Source organism: Dendropsophus ebraccatus, chromosome 12 (assembly GCF_027789765.1).
Source record: "Dendropsophus ebraccatus isolate aDenEbr1 chromosome 12, aDenEbr1.pat, whole genome shotgun sequence".
NCBI classification, from domain to species: domain Eukaryota; kingdom Metazoa; phylum Chordata; class Amphibia; order Anura; family Hylidae; genus Dendropsophus; species Dendropsophus ebraccatus.
Genome location: NC_091465.1, coordinates 35,841,242 through 35,859,207, shown reverse-complemented (window position 1 = coordinate 35,859,207; position 17,966 = coordinate 35,841,242). Strand labels below are relative to the sequence as shown.

At 44.2% G+C, this 17,966-nt stretch overlaps 1 protein-coding gene across 6 annotated transcripts in view; it reads left to right on the top strand.

Moving 5' to 3' along the window:
* The first annotated feature begins 626 nt into the window (after positions 1 to 626).
* The window catches only part of USP28 (ubiquitin specific peptidase 28), a 59,422-nt gene continuing 42,082 nt past the window's right edge, over positions 627 to 17,966 (top strand). For 3 of the 6 annotated variants that reach the window (XM_069948656.1, XM_069948655.1, XM_069948651.1), the window contains exons 1-7: positions 788 to 799; positions 7,812 to 7,908; positions 11,262 to 11,342; positions 12,353 to 12,485; positions 12,969 to 13,071; positions 13,794 to 13,956; positions 17,573 to 17,659. In XM_069948656.1, coding sequence (XP_069804757.1) covers positions 7,825 to 7,908; positions 11,262 to 11,342; positions 12,353 to 12,485; positions 12,969 to 13,071; positions 13,794 to 13,956; positions 17,573 to 17,659 — 651 coding nt within the window. In that variant the 5' untranslated portion in view covers positions 788 to 799; positions 7,812 to 7,824. Of the gene's footprint in view, positions 800 to 7,811; positions 7,909 to 11,261; positions 11,343 to 12,352; positions 12,486 to 12,968; positions 13,072 to 13,793; positions 13,957 to 17,572; positions 17,660 to 17,966 lie in introns of all 6 variants that reach the window. The other 3 variants (XM_069948652.1, XM_069948657.1, XM_069948653.1) reach the window with 3 other exon arrangements.

Below are 17,966 nucleotides of genomic sequence, written 5' to 3'. Positions count from 1 at the left end.
GGGAGTACCCCTTTAATTCCCAATAACTGCAGTTACAGTCCAGCCCATGTTATACACTGCGCTTCTCCTGGAAGGATCACCTGTTGGTGACAGATGCAGAATGAGAGAAAATAGACATGAACTGAGGAAATAGCTGTGTGCTGTGATAGAAGAGGCCATAGGGTTGTGTGTATGTTACACTGACATGGACAGGAAGAAAAATACTCATATAAATACATAATATAAACATATTCAGAGGAGTAAATAACAATACTTCAGGGAACACTGTTGCAATGTCTATAGCCAAGGAAAGAAAACTATTACCCCACAACTGAAGGCTGACAGGGTATGATGGGAGTTGTGGTTTTGCACCACTTCACAGTTATATGTCTCACAGAGTGCCCTATAAGTGTTATGACCTCAGCTCAGAGGGATATTACTATCAAACTGCCTATGAAGAATGTCACATGGAATTCCCCTCTAAGCCCTGCAGGGGAGCAGACAGCTGGATCTCGTGACGTCACGCAGTGGCCGTAGAGAGACCCGCCTCCGCCCACACTGGTCACATGACCGTGACGTCACTAAAGGTCCGTCTGAGTTATGGAGATTTAGCCTTTACCGCCATACAAGTCTATAAGGAAGGCGGGGAAGGGGGCGGGGCCGTGCGGCGAGCGCTCGGGAGATGTCAGTCAGGACGGGGACACGCGGGCTCTCGGGAGCGATAATGCCCGTTAATAATGTGAGTGCGGAGCGACAACCTGACGACGGCGACGAGGAGGAGGAAGAAGAAGGAGTAGGAGAAGAAGGGGAGAGCTGCACGGTGAGGGCGGACGGAAATGGGGGAGGGAGTGCTGCGGGCGCTGTGACCGGCCGTGTGTGGGGGAAACTACATGTCCCAGCATCCCCTGCGCCCCCGGGGCTCTGTGTGACCTGTGTCCGTAGTGTGAGCCGGGCCTGGACTACAGGGGGACGTGTGCTCCGGTGTTAGGGGGGGACCTGGCCGCTGTGCACACTGTCAGCTGTGGGGAAGCTGTGGTCAGAGCAGCCTGGGCCACACATGCGCCTGATGGGAGTTGTAGTTCTGCATCAGCTGGAGACCACCGCTTCACAGAGTTCATGGAAAAGTTTGTAAGCCCCTCCTCCCTATGAGTGACAGCAGCCATTTCCTGTGTTCTGATCACAGCTAGGGGCATCTGGAGACCCCCTCTAATAACCATCCTGTCTGTACACTCAAGGCCTTAAAGGGGTTATCCCAGACTAACAGGAGAGGTGATATGGAGCTGATTGGTGGGGGTCGGAGTGCTGGGACCCCCTCCCATCTGGAGAATGGGGGTCACTTACCCCCTGATTGAATGGAGCTGCACTTAGGGTCCTATTCCATGGGCAGATGGGGGCCCGATCAATAATGTAAACGAGTGCCGATCTGCTAGGCCGTTTACTCTGCCTATTAGACGGCCCGATAATTGTTTAGCGAGGGCTGCAGGGACATCGTTACCGATGCCCTTGTTTAAACACCATACTTAATTAAAGCATGTTGCAGGTCTTCTCCTGCGCTCCTCCTTCCTCCCGATCCCCCGCGCGAAGCAGCAGCTTTTGTGCGGTCTGTCTGAGCTGACAGACCGCTCAGCCAATCACTGGTCGCGACGGTCCTGGCCAGTGATTGGCTGAGCGGTCTGTCAGCTCAGACAGACCGCACAAAAGCTGCTGCTGTGTGTGGGACCGGGGGGGAGAAGACCTGCAACATGGTTAGGGAATGTGAAATCATCGGTCGTCCGCCATGCATCGCTATTCCACGCAGTGATGCGCGGTCAGTGCCCGATGATTTTAGATTTGAACCTAAATATACGATCAGCTGATGACATGATCATCGGCTGATCGTTGTCTCTATTCCACAGAGCGATAATCATCCGATTATCGCACCATGGAATAGGACCTTTATGCTCAACCAACCTTTAACTTACATGTCCTGTATAGAGCGGTGCAGCTTGTTTCACTTGTGACAGGTCTCCATTTTTGTGGCTGGTGGAGGTCCTAGAGGTTGAACCCCCACTGGTCAACTAGTTATGCTGCGTTTACACGGAACGATTATCGTGCGAATTTGCACGATAAGGATCGAATTCGAACGATAACCGTACGTGTAAACGCAGCGAACGATCTAGCGACGAGCGAGAAATCGTTCATTTTGATCTTACATGTTTTAAAATCGTCGTTCGCAAAAAATTCGCAGATCGTTCCGTGTGAACAGTCGTTCACCGATTTTCCCTATGTGCGAGATAGGTTTAAGCAATCGCAAAACAAATTTTCCATACGATATATCGCTGATCGTTATAAAAAAATATTGTTACTTCGAAATCGTTAATCTTGCGATCGGGCGAATTATCGCTCCATGTAAACGCAGCATTATTCTCTAGCCCAGGGATGGCGAACCTGCCGCACTTCAGCTGTTGCAAAATTACAATTCCCATCCTGCCTGGGCTGCAAGTATGGCTTTGACTGCCCAGGTGTCATGAGAATTGTAATTTTGCAACAATAATGTTTAACTCTAGGATAACCCCTTTAAAGATGCTTTCCCATAATATAAGAACAAAGATCTGGAGTCTCTGGTCTGAATGGAGGAGCAGTCACACGTGTGCACTGTCTATGGCTCCACTGGAGATGGCTAAAGGTTATGATAGTCTGCAGAATCAGGCAGATTCGCTCTGTGTAATAAAGACAATGATCAGCCGAAGAAACTAACATCGACTGATCGTTGTCTTTCAACCTGCTGAAAAATCATCGGCTGCCGGCTGCGCTTCGCTACGTCTAATAGTGATGCATGGCTGATGACTGTAAAAAAAAAACAAAAACAAAAAAAAAAACTGTATACATACATACATTTTTTTCCTGACACCGGGGAGTAGGTGGCTGAGGAAAACAACGTCCACTCACCTCCACGGTTCCAGCGGCAGGTCCCGCATTGCTTTGCTCCGGTTCCCGGACGCTTCCTGGTGTCTGACCCGGGCCTGAGACGTGACGTCTCAGGTCCGCTCAGCCAGTCAGTGACGGAGGCGGGATCCGTTTCAAGTCCGCTCAGATCCCGCCTCTGTCACTGACTGGCTGAACGGACCTGAGACGTATCGTCTCGGGCCCGTGTCAGACACCAGGAAGGGAACGGAGCACCGCGATGCGGGACCTGCCGCTGGAATCGGGGAGGTGAGTGGACGTAGTTTCCCTCAGCCACCTCCTCCACGGTCTCTGTAAAAAAAAAAAAAAAAAAACCCACCCCCCCCCCCCCCCCGGAGTACCCCTTTAGGATGCTAACACACACACCGTATCTGCAGCAGATACGCAGCAGATTTGATGCTGTGTTCAGTCATTTAGATCTAATCTGCTGCGTATCTGCTGCAGAAAATACGCTGCGTATCAATCGTGTGTGTTAGCACCCTTAAGCTCCATTCACGGAACTGAGCAGCAAAACTCCGCCCAAGCTGGAGACAAGAGTGGGGCTGTCACTGGAAGAAAGTGGCCATGTTTTTGTAGCGCTGGATAACCCCTTTAAGAGCACTTCTGGGCTATGTCCCATAGATAATGGGGTGGCAGTGGGCATACTCAACTTCCCCTCTATTTAAGTAAAAGTCTCAGGTTTCCCATTCCTGTGATCAGTGGGGGTCACAGTGGTCAGGCACACGCAGATCAGACACTTATTCACTATCCTGTGGATAAATGATAACTTGTCATTATGGGAAAACCCTTTTAAGTGGGTTAAGCAGCCGGTTAGAACTGATGGCCTATCCCCCGACCAGCTGCTGCACTTGTGATGGTGGCCCAGTCTCTTCATTGTTTACGTAGGCTCGCCCTTCCATCATGCTGCTATTTGTAGCTTCAATGCAAGGTACCTCAGAGTTATCCTGTTCACTTGAACGGTTTTCTGCACCACTGCTACATATTGGACAGCAATGCAAGCTCCAGCATAAAGACTGTAGAGGATGTGATTCTTGGCCCCTTCAAGCAGCTGATAAGTGTGACCTATGTTACAGGCCAGATAACCCCATTTAAAGTGCTGTGCAGCCTCTTTGCCCTGCCATACACTCTTTATTCATGTGCTTATCCGCCAATATGATGGTGTGGTTATAGGGGTTGTCTTATATATGTGCAAAATTAACAAAAGAAGGTAGAAGCAACATAAAGTCCATAGTAATGCATCCAAACTGTGAACACAACACAGGCCATGTGACCGCCAACCCTTCCCCCCCCAAAACACACACACACAAACTATTCAGCTGTAGCGCTGAATAACCCCTTTAAGTTCCTTTTAGATTAATTGGCTTGTCAGCTGGGGGGGGGGGGGGGGCCTTTAGGTGGCATGTCTAATCGAGGGGCCCCGTCTGCACAAACAATCCATGTATCGTTTGCGCAGCCTGGGTAACTGATAGCACAGACGTGTGTATGCTTAGATCCGTGCTCATTGTGATCTGGCATCCAGGTCTTTCGGCTTCCCTCTGTATCTCCAGGCTCCAGCTCCTCCGGCTCACAATAATTTGGAGGTGTCGGGGCCTGAGGATTGTGGCGGCAGCCAGAAGACATTTTCATTTATTATTATTGGCCACATAACCCTGTTTATACAGGACGATGTCTGGCCGCCAACGATAAATTTTAAAGTCTGCTGTAAAGTGTCGATCAGCTGAGGATCAGGCGTTTTCCCTGTCCTCGCCTGATTGGTGTTGCATTTACATGGGGGTTGCAGGAGTGTTTCTAGAAACACTCCTGCCTGTGTAAAAGGTCATTTACAGTGAGATTTGTCCCCTGCTGCAGGATAAAAAAAGGTGAGCTATGGAGTGAAGCGCCTAGCTAGGCACTTCTCCTGGCTGGTTCTAGAGATTGATGGGGGTCTGAACACCCAGACTGATTAAACCTTTTAACAGGTCTTGATTCACACACGGTATTTTTACCAAAAACCAGGAATGGAGTCAACACAGAAAAGCTATAATAGAGGGCAACACATTTTGCAGTGCAACAACGCAGTGCGGTTGTATAGCAGCCAATCACGGCACAGCTTTCATTTTCAAGAGCAAAAAAGTGTAAAAGTCGAGCTCTGGTTGCTGTGGGCCGCAGAGACGGTCTCTCTCGGGCAGCTTCATAAATCTGCCCCACTGACCAGAATACTGCTGGGGAGATGATCAAAATGGTTTCAAGTAAAATGTTTTGTTGCCCATAGCAACCACCACACAGATTTCATTATTCTGCTCTTGAAAAATGAAGCTACACAGTGATTGGTTGCTATGGCCAACGGAGGCGGGGTTTCTCTTCAGGTATGTTCACATGGGACTGAGATGCTGTGGACTTTTTTCACATTTTGGGGGAGATTTATTAAACATGGTTTAAAGTGAAATTGGCCCAGTTGCCCCTAGCAACCAATCAGATTTCACTTTCCATTCCTCACAGACTCTTTGGAAAATGAAAGATGGAAGCTGATTGGTTGCTAGGGGCAACTGAGCCCATTTCACTTTACACCATGTTTGATAAATCTCCCCCTTTGACTTCTCTATTGAAGCTAAAGGGAATCTTTTGGGGTTTGACCCCATTTAACCCCTACTACTACCGCGCTATAGATGTCAGTAACATTGCACCTACCTTGTCTTTATCTTTTTGTATCATTGCAGCCACTAATAATGTTTTAATCTTTTCCGCATTGGCGAGGACGATCCTTCGTCAGTCATTGCGTAGAACAGGACGTAGAAGCTGCCTGCCTGCCCACCCGTCGTGTCTTCTGAGCATTCTAATATGCAGAGAGAACAGAGGAGCAGGTGCCCATAGCAACCAATCAGATTCCAGCTTTCATTTTTAAAGGCCCCCCCCCCCCCCAAAAAAAAAAAAAAAGAAAGCAGGAATCTGATTGGTTGCTATGGGCACCTGCTCCGCTATTCCTTTTTGCAAGGTTTGATAAATTTCCCCCTAAAATTGCAGTAATGAAAAATCGAGATAAAGACAAGGTAGACGCACTGGTAATAACCTTTATGGCGCTCTGCTAATTGTTTACAATCTCCCCGACAGGTTCCCTTTAATTTGGAAGATCCCAAACATGTTTTTTTTTTCTTTGTAGGGGTATGGTCACACTACGGACTATGCATGGAAATTTCAAGCGAAGGCCACGTGGCGGACTCTGCTTGACGTTCCACCTGACTCAATGCATTTCTCAATCCCAATTTGCCACTGGCCCAAAGAATTTATATGTCAGGGGTGAATGCTGAATTAAGCTTGAGAAACGCATTGAGGCAATGGGGCAGGCCGAACTTCAAGATAAGTGCACCGCGTGGCCGCTTGAAATTTCCATGCATAGTTCGTAGTGTGAACATACCCTTACTACGCACAAAAACTAGGTCAGCCATGTTTTTTTTTTTTAATTTAACAAAAAACGTATACTGTATGTTGCAGTCAGTTTTTCTTTACTATTTAGGTCAGTGGGAAGTGGAACCTGCCATATACATTCAGCAGCATCCATTCATTGTATAAAACGGACTCAAAAACCCAGCGTAAACCCAGACTTCAGTGTTAAGCAAGAACAGAAACTGCAGTGTTAACCCAGCCTTGGCGCGTGTTCATACATGACTGCAGATTTTTTCCTGTTAACATTAGAAATTCAGAATCTGCAGCATTTCAGTCCCAAGTAAACAGGGGTATTCCTCTGAGCAGCTGTCCACAATGCTCAGGGTTTTAGTCAGGGCCACAGACTTTGCATAGAGCGGCAGGACACATGCTCGACCACCACTCCATTCATAGTTGGGCACCTATCACTTATCACCTAGTCAGTGGGTAGCTGATAAATGCTTCTTACTGGAATACCCCTTCCCCCAGTATAATAACTGACCTCATACAACAAGCTCATGGACTGAAATAGACTTTGTCAAATCCCAGAGATGTTGGGGATGAGAAGAGGCTATAAATTCAGAGGAGTGAATCAGATCTTGTATATAGCCATGCAGGGCGTAGCTTCACGGGGCCCCATAGTAAACATTTTTAAAGGGCTCCCCTCCACTACGCACAACACATAGCACTGTGTGTGGGTATATATATATATATATATATATATATATATATATATATATATATATATATATATAATCTGCTTTATTGCTCGTGCACTGATAACCCCTGACCTCTGCACATTTTCCTTTCCTACTTCATTGCAGCTGGAGAACAGAGGTTATCAGTGCAGTGTAGCAGAGATCTTTCTTCTCCTTGTTAACCCTTTTTTGTGTTGCAGCATGTAAGTAAACATTGGGTCACTTACAAACTGAACTACATAAGGGGTTAAGCAGAAGGATACACACTCTTACCTTCTCCCCCGGGCCCCCCTTCTGCACGGCCCCATAGCAACTGCCTACCCTGCCTCTATGGTAGCTATGCCACTGTAGCCATGTCATTGTGGGTGTTTTATATAGGAGCCCCTCCTTTAGTCTATATAACTATAGAAGTTTTTTTTTTTTTAAGTTCTTATTTTTTTAAAGCTTCCGATCCTATGCCTACCCTTGTTTTATCCTCATGACAACACTTCTACCCTGTGCTGTCCACTTCAAGATTCTGTTTGGATCCATATTATCACTCAGCTGAGTTTTGCTTTGACTTAAAGTTATCTCAGCTTGAATTATCTTACATTTCCCATTGATTTTTCAGTTTTATAATTTTTTTTCCCCTTTTTTTTTTTTTTTTTTTTTTTTATAGAAATGTCTCTGAGCACATTGGTGATATGGTAATATGGAGCCATACAACGAGCAGTTATCTGAATGTATTTATACTATATAGTATAATATAGTGTTCTAGTATGTGAACCCCCTCCACCACTTTTTCTGATGCAGACCCATCCAAGTGATGTATGAGGACCAGGCTGAGCTGCTGGAGAGACTGGCCCGTCTGATATGTTTGAGACAACTGTATAAGGCCAGAGCACAGGTAGTAAGTCTTAGTAGAAGTGAACCTTTTAGAATAGAGTGCCATAAAGTACTGTGTTTTGTTTTATTGTTGAACCAGTATGATGTGAGGAGAGCGTCACTATTTAGCTTCTTATAATTTTATTCGTCATTAGTTTACTTTCACTAGAGATCACTAGAGATAAGCGTGCTCAAGTCTGATCGTCTGGCATTTGATTACCGGTGAATAAAGAAGTTGGATGCAGCCCTAGGGAGTCCTGGAAAACATGGATACAGCCTATGTGTGATGAATAATCAGACTCGGGCATGCTCGAGCGCTCATCTCTAGTGACTACTGATCTTGGGGGGCAACAACTAAATCAAGACGTGCTCAGTGATCCATCTCATATGACAGCATAAAGGGTTCGTTAAAAGGGTACTCCAGCTATTTATTTATGTTTTTATTTTTTTATTTATTTTAATTTATTTTAATTTTTTTCGAATAAACTGCTGTCAGGAAGTTATACAGAAGTCTTCCCATACTTATCAGCTGCTGTATGTCCTGCAGGAAGTGGTGTATTCTTTCCAATATGACATGCTCTCTGCGGCTGCTCTTACTACTGTTTTGGAGAGTTAGGGACATGGACAGAGGTGGCAGCAGAGAGCACTGTGTGAGACTGGAAATAATACACCACTTACAGCAGCTGATAAGTATTGGAAGACTGGAGATTTTTAAATAGAAGTAAATTACAAATCTGTATAACCTGACACCGTTTCAACTCGAAAAACTTTTTTCCCACAGAGTACCCCTTTAAATATTTAGCATATAGTATAAGCCATGGAGAATGTTATATGGATGCCTATGGGTAAGGATACTAGTCTGAGGCACTTTTCTGGAAGTGAGGTTATCTTCTTTATTGACTAGTCTTGTTGAAAACAATGTGTCTCGGGGTTCAGAAGACACTTTTCTCAAAAAAAAAAAAAAAGTAATACCCTCACAAGTGCCATTCTGACAGCTCCAAACCTCGGTTCTTTCTGTTTCCTGTGATGTCATCCTCATTGAAATTGCCTGCTCAACCTGTGAATGGCTGAGCTGGCAATTGTCTTTGGGCCCATACATTGCTGGAACAGGGAAGAAGCTGGGAAATTGGATTGGGGGCAGTGAGTATCACTACTTTTTACACCAATCCTATCTATCTATCTATCTGCCTGCCTGCCATTTCCTATGGGAACGGGATGTCATTGCATGCTATGAAAACACTGATCGTTCTGCGAACTGGCAGCAGTGAAGTGCGACGTGTGAGTATACGTCCCCAGCAGCTAAGTATACAATGATTAAAGGGGAACTCCAGGTAGAGGTTAAAAAAATGAAACTTCTGCAGAAGCATATAGCATTACTTACCTGTCTATCCCACTTTTGAAACTACCAAAAATCCATCTGTTTTTTTTTTCCTGTATTGTGTTTCTGTCCTTCCTGGTTGAGCAGTTCCCAGAATGCAATGCTTTCCCTCAGCTGCTCATCACAGTCCCCCACCCATCACTTTCAGGGAAATTAGTGCTGAATTCGCTTCTGGCCATTCAGAGATGGTGATTGACTCAGGGGATTGGGGGATCCAGCCGCTCCTCCTGTGACATCACACCCTGCCCCCTGTCTGCATCATCAGCCTGTGCTCAGCAAACACACACAATGTGAGACAGAGGCATGTAAGATTTGTCTCCTAAGGGGGGGATAGCAGCAGGAGACAATGTGAATTGGCACAGGGGCCAGTTTTTTACACTTCCTGGATTTCTATCAGCTACCAGTGTGGCAGAACCGAACAGATACAGTAATACATTGTATAGACACATCTATATAACTTTTAATGTACTTTGGATAGAAAAACTTGTTTTCTATTAAAAGTTCCCCTTTAACCGTTGCAGATTCCTAGTCCTATTACACATGGTAATATATGGGCTGATACTCACCCTGTCAGTAGGGCCCTAAGTGAATGCAAACCTTCTTGGGATAAACAGATTCCTATTGTAACACAAAATAAAAGAAGGCACCAGGCAACAATCTTCTGGATATCCACACTGACTCAGATTTCAGTGAGGAAAGAAACTTCCTTCCTAAAGGGGGGCTCTCCGCACAATCCCCACATCCATGAAACACTGCTGCATGGCAAGTTGCTAAAGGAGACAAGATGCAGTTTTTAATGAAATGACAAACAAGGTTTTTTTTTTTTATATTCTCCCCTCCCCCCCTTATTTATTTGGCATACACATACTGTGCTTTCAGTGGATTTTCAGAATTGCATAGTATAAAATCAGTCTATATTTTCACCACTTGTATGTACACAGTGCCCCCACCCTGCCAGGCCATGTGAATAAACAAGAATGGTCGGCAGAGTTGTGCAGCTGCCCATCCGGAAGAAGATGGATGAATTCTGCTCCATATCATTGCTGCAACGTCGTCGGTGATGAGAGGCTGGCACCTCATTGTGAGGCAGGAATGACAAACACAAATGGCATGTGTAACCGACCTTAAAATAGCCCAGCAGGCTCATGTGCATTCCCTCGCCTCCTTATATGTCCCAGTGCACATAGGAGACCAGGACGGCTCTAGTCATTCCGCGCGGTCACCAGGACCAATACACAATGTCCCCTGTTAGAAATAATATTTTGTGGGTCAAATCAAGAGAAGACTTTGTATATTAAAAAAATTAATAAATATAAATTAAATATATTTTTTTTTCTATTACACACTACACAAAATAATGCAAGCAAGCCTTTTCCACATTCTTTCAAAGCCAATATTGCTTATATATACATTAAAAAATAACAAATATATATCATGCACAAAAAATAATTATACTATAATATGTTTATATATATTATAATTATTTTTTGTGTGTGATGTTATTTTTTAATGTGTGTGTGTGTGTGTGTGTATATATATATATATATATATATATAATATATATAATATATGTGTATGTGTGTGTATATATATATATATATAATATATACACACACATACACATATATTTTATATATATATATATATATATATATATATATATATATATATATATATATATATATATATATATATATATATATATATACACACACACACACACACACATATATGCTACATAGCTGGGAATTCTGCAAACTGCATAGCTTACCTGCTTCAGCTTCCCGGCCGCCTCAGGCTGCTATAAACAGGCCGGAGGGGGTCGGGAAGCCATAATTACTAGATGGGATATCCATTTATTGCACGTAATGTACAGTGTTCAAACATTTTGGAATATTTTCTTTCATCTCTATTTCTATATGTTTGTAAAAGAAGTAGCAGACCTGCAGATTTTATGCTGTTACTTTGCCTTTTATTAGTTTTCTTTTCTCCTGTTCCAGGAGTCGAGTCAAATGCTGATAAACCAACTGAAGGAGATCACTGGGATTCAAGACGTAACTTTCCTAAGCGAAGCACTTAAGGTTGGTTCTGTGTATAATTTAGCAGCATTAGAATTGTTTTTGTGATGTTAATTGAGGTGAGATTTTGAGCTTTTTAAAGAAGTATTCTGATTTGTAATTTTATTCGTAAAAATGTGCTCTCTGGTGGAAGAACCTAAGGAAAAAAAAAAACCTCACCTAAGTCAGTGCAGTTCTCCTGCAGCCTATCCTGGTGGAGAGCATTTCTTGTGTTTTGTATCGGCATATTTATTGCCCACTCAGTGGCTGAGGCGCAGGGCACTTACCTTTATCCTCAGCGCTCCACGCACATAAGGGACACATCAGCAGGTTTGATTTATCGAACCTTTTGATAGTTTCTCTAAATAATATCAGTAATTTTTTGTCAGACGCTTCTTGCCAGAAGAACCACGGAAAACAAGCACAGGTTCCCAGATTACAATGTACAATGATTCACTCCAAAAAGTGGAGACATTTTGCCTGGCCTGGCTCCTATTCAAGTGAATAGGAGCTAGCAGCAATGCACTGGGTCCATCCCCACTTTTGGGGGAAATAAGTGCATCTCATAAAGCGAAAAATATTGCAATGGGTTTACAGTGAATGGACTGTGCTGGGCTTTTGAAGTCCAGGGAAACATACCCCCTATGCACTTTGACCTCTAATTTACATATTAATCCTAACGCCTATATCTTGCATTTGGATTGCAAAAAGAATGGAATCTACGGATTCAGGGTAAAAAGGGGCACTCCACTTTAAAAAAAAAATAAAAATAAAGAACACTTGCTTCCCTGGCTCCAACGGTTCTTTCTGCCGCTCTGTCCTGCGGTTTGTCCACTCATGGGTCCTGGGGCTATGACATTGCAGGCCCGCCCAGCTTATTAGCCTGCAACCTCACAGCCCCTAGACTCCAAAGCAGCCCAATTTTATTTGCAGAGCCAAAAATGCCTCCATGAGCAGCCTCTATGAGCAGTCATATTATATATAAAAGTGATATGATATATTTCTAACCAGATTTCCCCTCTTCTGCACCTTAGGCCAGTAATAATGACATTGCACAAGCTGTCAATCTTCTCACTGATGAGTGTGCGAAGGAGCCAGGTACCAGGGAGCTAGCTGCGGAGCCATCTAATGCTGAAGAAGCTGCTATAATCATTCAAGGAACAAACGGTACGCTCTCTTTCTGGTAGACTTAAGACTCCCATACATCTCATACTGAGCACGTCATTTTCAGTGGGTTCGGCTATCTGTACAAGGTGTATGTCGCCTCCCAAGTTTCGACCGACTTATCTCCCAGTGAGATAAACTGCCACCAGAACTGTCTGATAGCAACTTACCACACCCCGTAGGAAATGGGATGTATGGGGAGAACAGGAGAGAGAACTGTTGGCCGAATCATGGCCTCTAACAAACTGCTTTTAGCTTATTGGTACAGTGTAAACAACTGCAATAGCCAATATTGACTGAAATGTTTGTGGCAGTCTCTGCAAAAATGAATGGCTTTTAAATGGTATGTTCAAGAGCTTTTTAGCTTTCAGCCTACTTCTATGGCCACGTCAATGTGTATGGCTGGCTATAATATTTTATTGCATCTGGTTCTGAAAGCTGAGCTGTTATGTTATCTTAGCCTCCATTCGTATGACTCTTTTTCAGGTGTGGTTGATACAGTGGACAGTAAAGATGACCTACAAACTGCAATCGCTCTTAGTTTAAGAGAGGCCACAAATCATCAGCTAGAAGCAAGAGAATCCAACAGGTATGGTAGTGACCTAAAACGTTTTTTTCCCTTCTTGTATGTTACGATTTGTTCTTCTCAAATGACAATGTTATTAAATTGTTGTCCACCTGCTATAACTTACCTCCTGTCCACAGTCAATGAGATAAATGTTATTGGTGGGGGTGCCTTTCCCATCAGACTAGGGCAATTGTCGCACATTTACACTGACCCTATACTCTCTAGAACTGATAAAGATAGCACAGTACGAAACTTCAGCAGCTCTCTTACACAGTGATAGGGTGGCAGCCATTGCTTCGTTCCAAAAAGATGACTCTATTATCAAGTTTTTCTCAAGTTCACCTAATTAGGGTTTTTGCCAGGGCCACCCATGTGGAAAACTACAATGGATTGACAGGAGCTTGATCCTCCTCATGGTAGATGATATAATTTCATTGCCATTGATTGTCATAATCCAAAATTGTATTATTAGACGTTGAAGTGGGATTTATTAAATCTGGTGGAAAGGAGAAGTGGAATAGTATGAGACGTGGGATGTGATTGGATGCTACAAGTTGTTCCTCCACTTCTTCTTTACACCAGTTTGGATAAATCTCTTCCTGATTTGTGTCTGGGGTCATGCCAAAAAATGTATTGAAGCTGGCAAAGGCTGCTGCGTGAGAAATGGGGATTGGAGTTAGTTATCAGCTACTTATCTAGTTGTGATGTATTAAATACACGTATAACCTGTGTAATCATTTTAGATCTAGTGACCACCACGCTCATGAAAGTAAAAGTCGTTCTAAGAGGAAACGATGTGAAGCGTGGGGAGACGTTCCTAACCCCAATGATTTGAGAAGGAGCAGCGACTGGCCAGTAGGACTGAAGAACATCGGGAACACTTGCTGGTTCAGTGCAGTAATACAGGTGCCACAGATTGTGCTGTCATGGTCCTTCATATGTTGTATTGCACGCATTTGTTTTCCTTTTGCCAACCAATGTTTTGTGTGACTCTTAGGGTACTCTTACACGGAACGATGATCGGCCCGATTCAACCGATTATCGCTCCATGTCATAAAGTCAATGATCAACCGATGATCGTTGTCATCGGCTGATCGTTGATATAGGTTAAAACCACGCACCGCTGCATGTAATAGCGGTGCACAGCCGGCGACTGACGATATTCATTACCTATCCACGCTCCAGGGCTGCTCCTGCGGTCCGCTTCTCCCCGGGTCCCGCCTGCTCTAGCTTCAGAGCGTCCTGTCTGAGCTGACAGGCCGCTCAGCCAATCACAGGCCGGGACCGCCACAGCCTGTGATTGGCTGAGTGGCCTGTCAGCAGACAGGCCGCTCTGAAGTTAGAGCGCGTGGGACCAGGGGGAAGCGGACCGCAGCAGCAGCCCTGGAGCGTGGATAGGTAATGTATACCATTAAAGCAAGGGCATCGGTAACGATGTCCTTGCAGCCCTTGTTAAACGATTATCTGCCGTGTAATAGGCCTAGTAAACGAGCAGCGATCTAGCAGATCGGCGCTCGTTTACAGTTATCGGGCCCCTATCGGCGTAGCTTGAATAGAGCTGCACCATTCACAGTTTAAAGTAACACTGTCACCCCCTTTGTGCATTCTGACATCTCTACACAGGTGTAAAGGGTAAATTTTGCGGTTTTCATACCTTATTTTAAATCATACGTCATGGTGCCTGTTCAAGTAAAAAGTCATCTTTTATCAACTGCAGATTGTGTTAAGTGGGCGGGGCCTTGCGGCATTAGCGACACTTAGCCCCACCCACAACACCACAGTTGGCCCCGCCCCCTCACCGCCATTGCTACAGGCTGGCCGAAAGGTCTAGACCCCACCCCCCATTTAAGTTGGCCAACCAATGAGTGTCAAGGGGGCGGGGTCAATGGTGCCGTTGTGGGCAGGTCTAAGTGGCGCTAATGCCGAGAGGCCACGCCCACTTAATACAATCTGCAGTTGATAAAAGGACACTTTTTACCTGAACAAACACCATGATGGTTGATATGAAATAAGGTATGAAAAACGCTAAATTTACCTTTCATACCTGTGTAAAGATGTCAGAATGCACAAAGGGGGTGACAGTGTCACTTTAAGGGTTGTATTAGACGGCCCAATATTTAGGAGCAAGTGAGCACCGACCTGTCAGGTGAGCACTCGCTTGCTCTTTGTTCCCCGCTCGGTGTCTGTGCTATTACACGCACAAAATAGTTTTCTTAGGCGGCACGTCTGTGTCAAGGGTAGTAAGAAAAAATTCCCATAGCACTATAAAAAGTTCATTCTCGACACTCACCATTTCATGCTTCAAAAATTTATTGTTGAAAAAAGCCTTCCTCAAGGGAGATGAGTGAACCTCGAGCACGCTTGAGTCGGTCCGAACCAGAACTTTCGGCATTTGATTAGCGGTGGCTGCTGAAGTTGGATAAAGCCCTAAGGCTATGTGGAAAACATGGATATAGCCATTGGCTGTATCCATTTTTTCCAGACAAATTAAGAGCTTTATCCAAGTTCTGCAGCCACCGCTAATCATATGCCGATCGTTCAGGTTCGTATCGACTCGAACCCAAACCCGGTTCGCTCATCTCTATTCCTCAACTGTCTGAGGAAGGCTTCACAACGAAACGTCCTGTTGCCGTTGTATTTAAAGCAATTAATTTTTTTCTATTACACGCACAGACATAGAGAGGGGAGCTGCGGCGGGGGGAGGGGGGCTGCCCGGACAATCTTCAGATCGTTCGGGTGGCCCATTGTAGAGAATGGTGTCTTGCAGACCGTCGCTATCATTAGGATTTTAGGTCATGTTTTAACGATCATCTGACATCATGCATATCAGCTGATCGTTGTTTTAAAACATGACCTATTACACAAAATGATTATCAGCCAGTAATTAGCCAAGTATGGATGATAATTGAATCATGTAAGAGTACTCTAAGGCACTGACCAAAATAGACATGCACTGTCCTCGACAATTGTTGTCATTTTAATGTAGAGACGAGGCAAATGCTTAATCTTAGCTGCATTTCAAGGGGAAGTCCAGGCAAAATAATTTTAAGATATGTTATTGCCCAACAAAAGTTATGAAAATTACTAATAGACATTTTCTATGGGAAACGCACCTATAGTGCATTATCCCTGGACTTACTACAGCATGGCGTGTTCAGGTTTCTGTAAAGTTGGTGACGTCACGTCACATAAACTAACGACACCTGCTGCTGTTCCAGTCTGTCCCACCGCTGCAGGAGGTTTCAGCAGTTTATGTGACGTGACATCACCAACTTAACAGAGACCTGAACACGCCATGCTGTAGTTAGTGCAGGGATAATGCACTATAGGTGCCTTTCCTATAATAAGTGTCTATTTGTAATTTTCATACCTTCTGCCGGGCAATAACATATCTTAAAATTATTTTGCCCGGACTTCCCCTTTAAGTGCCTTCTTATGTGGTCTGGGGGCAAACAGAGGGCTCTGGTTCCCCCTTCTGCCAGTTATGGGATGTTCCAGTGGTTGGATTTGAGTCCAGCTATATGAGTCTCCTAACAGATCAGAAGGCTGCATACTTAATTTTCAGTTTCGGAGATCTTGCAGGAATTCTGCATCAAAATGTAGAGTGTTACACTTCCGGATCTGGTGGTCCATTCTGTTGCGTTTGGACAGTACTGAACTATCCATTTCCAGACCAGTGAGCTGATTGTTAGTGTTTCATTGTTAGTTGTAACGCTTCATTCTTTGCAACTGGAACAGAGTATTTTTTTTATATATTTCCCTTTTATTGAGAGATCCGCTCAGTGTCTACAGTTGTGCGACTATTAAAGATCCTTTAAAACGTATGACTCTCCTAATTGCTAATTACGTTACTTAGTTGGAGCGGGACATTAACCGAGGGAGGGGAAGAGAACATTTAAAGTTTAGGTTCAGCGCTATTCTTCTAATTCCTCCGAGATTGAATTCTTAACACTGACTGTTCAATTGTTGTGTTTACACTATTTGATTGCTAAACGGAGAAGCCAGGGAACGCCACGGTGTGGGGGTGCTGAGTGACTGGGGCTTGGCACTGTGCTCTCCAGTTTGCTTCTTAAATTGAAAGACTGTGTTACACTGGTTGGTTGGCGTTAGTGGCGCACAATTAAAACAAGCATTTTACTAGGTTTCCCGGGTGCGTGTGATGAGAATAAGCCATAGTTAGAAATACGGTCTGCAACTTGATTGGTTTCTTGCTGTTTATTAGCGTGACTCAGAGATAGAAATAACCCCTTCAGTTTGATTGGTTCCCAGCTGAGTATTCCACAGAGCTCCTTTCAGAGCTGCAATAATGTGGAAACCTAAACTACCAATTAAAACTAACGCTTGTTTTCTTTATTTAAAATGGTGAGGTTTACTTAAAGCCTGAGCTACAGAAAAGTCTGGCCCGTAGAGGCGGCCTGTGCTGCCGAGGTCTTTACCAGCATTGTGATCATTGTTTGCTTTCATGGTTAATGTGAGTGTTGTTATATACTAATATATCTTATATAATGATCTATTTTACCAGTCGCTCTTCCACCTGCCCGAGTTCCGTAGACTAGTCCACAGCTACAGCATTTCCCAAAGCATGCTCGAGAGGTGTCGAAGTCGCAGTGTAAGTATTCTAATGAAATAACCGAATCCCATCCGGGGATTTCTTTCTTTTTATTATATTATTTTATGATAAAGCTACTCTAGTAGGGGGGAATTGTTTCTGTTTTTAGAATAGCGCTAGTCAGTTTTTAACCCTTTGAGGACCAGGCCCAAAATGACCCAGTGGACCGCGCAAATTTTGATCTTAGTGTTTCCGTTTTTCCCTCCTCCCCTTCTAAGAGCTCCAGCACTTTCAGTTTTTTATCTACAGGCCATGTAAGTGCTTGTTTTTTACAGGAATAGTTGTACTTTGTAATGGCGTCATTCAT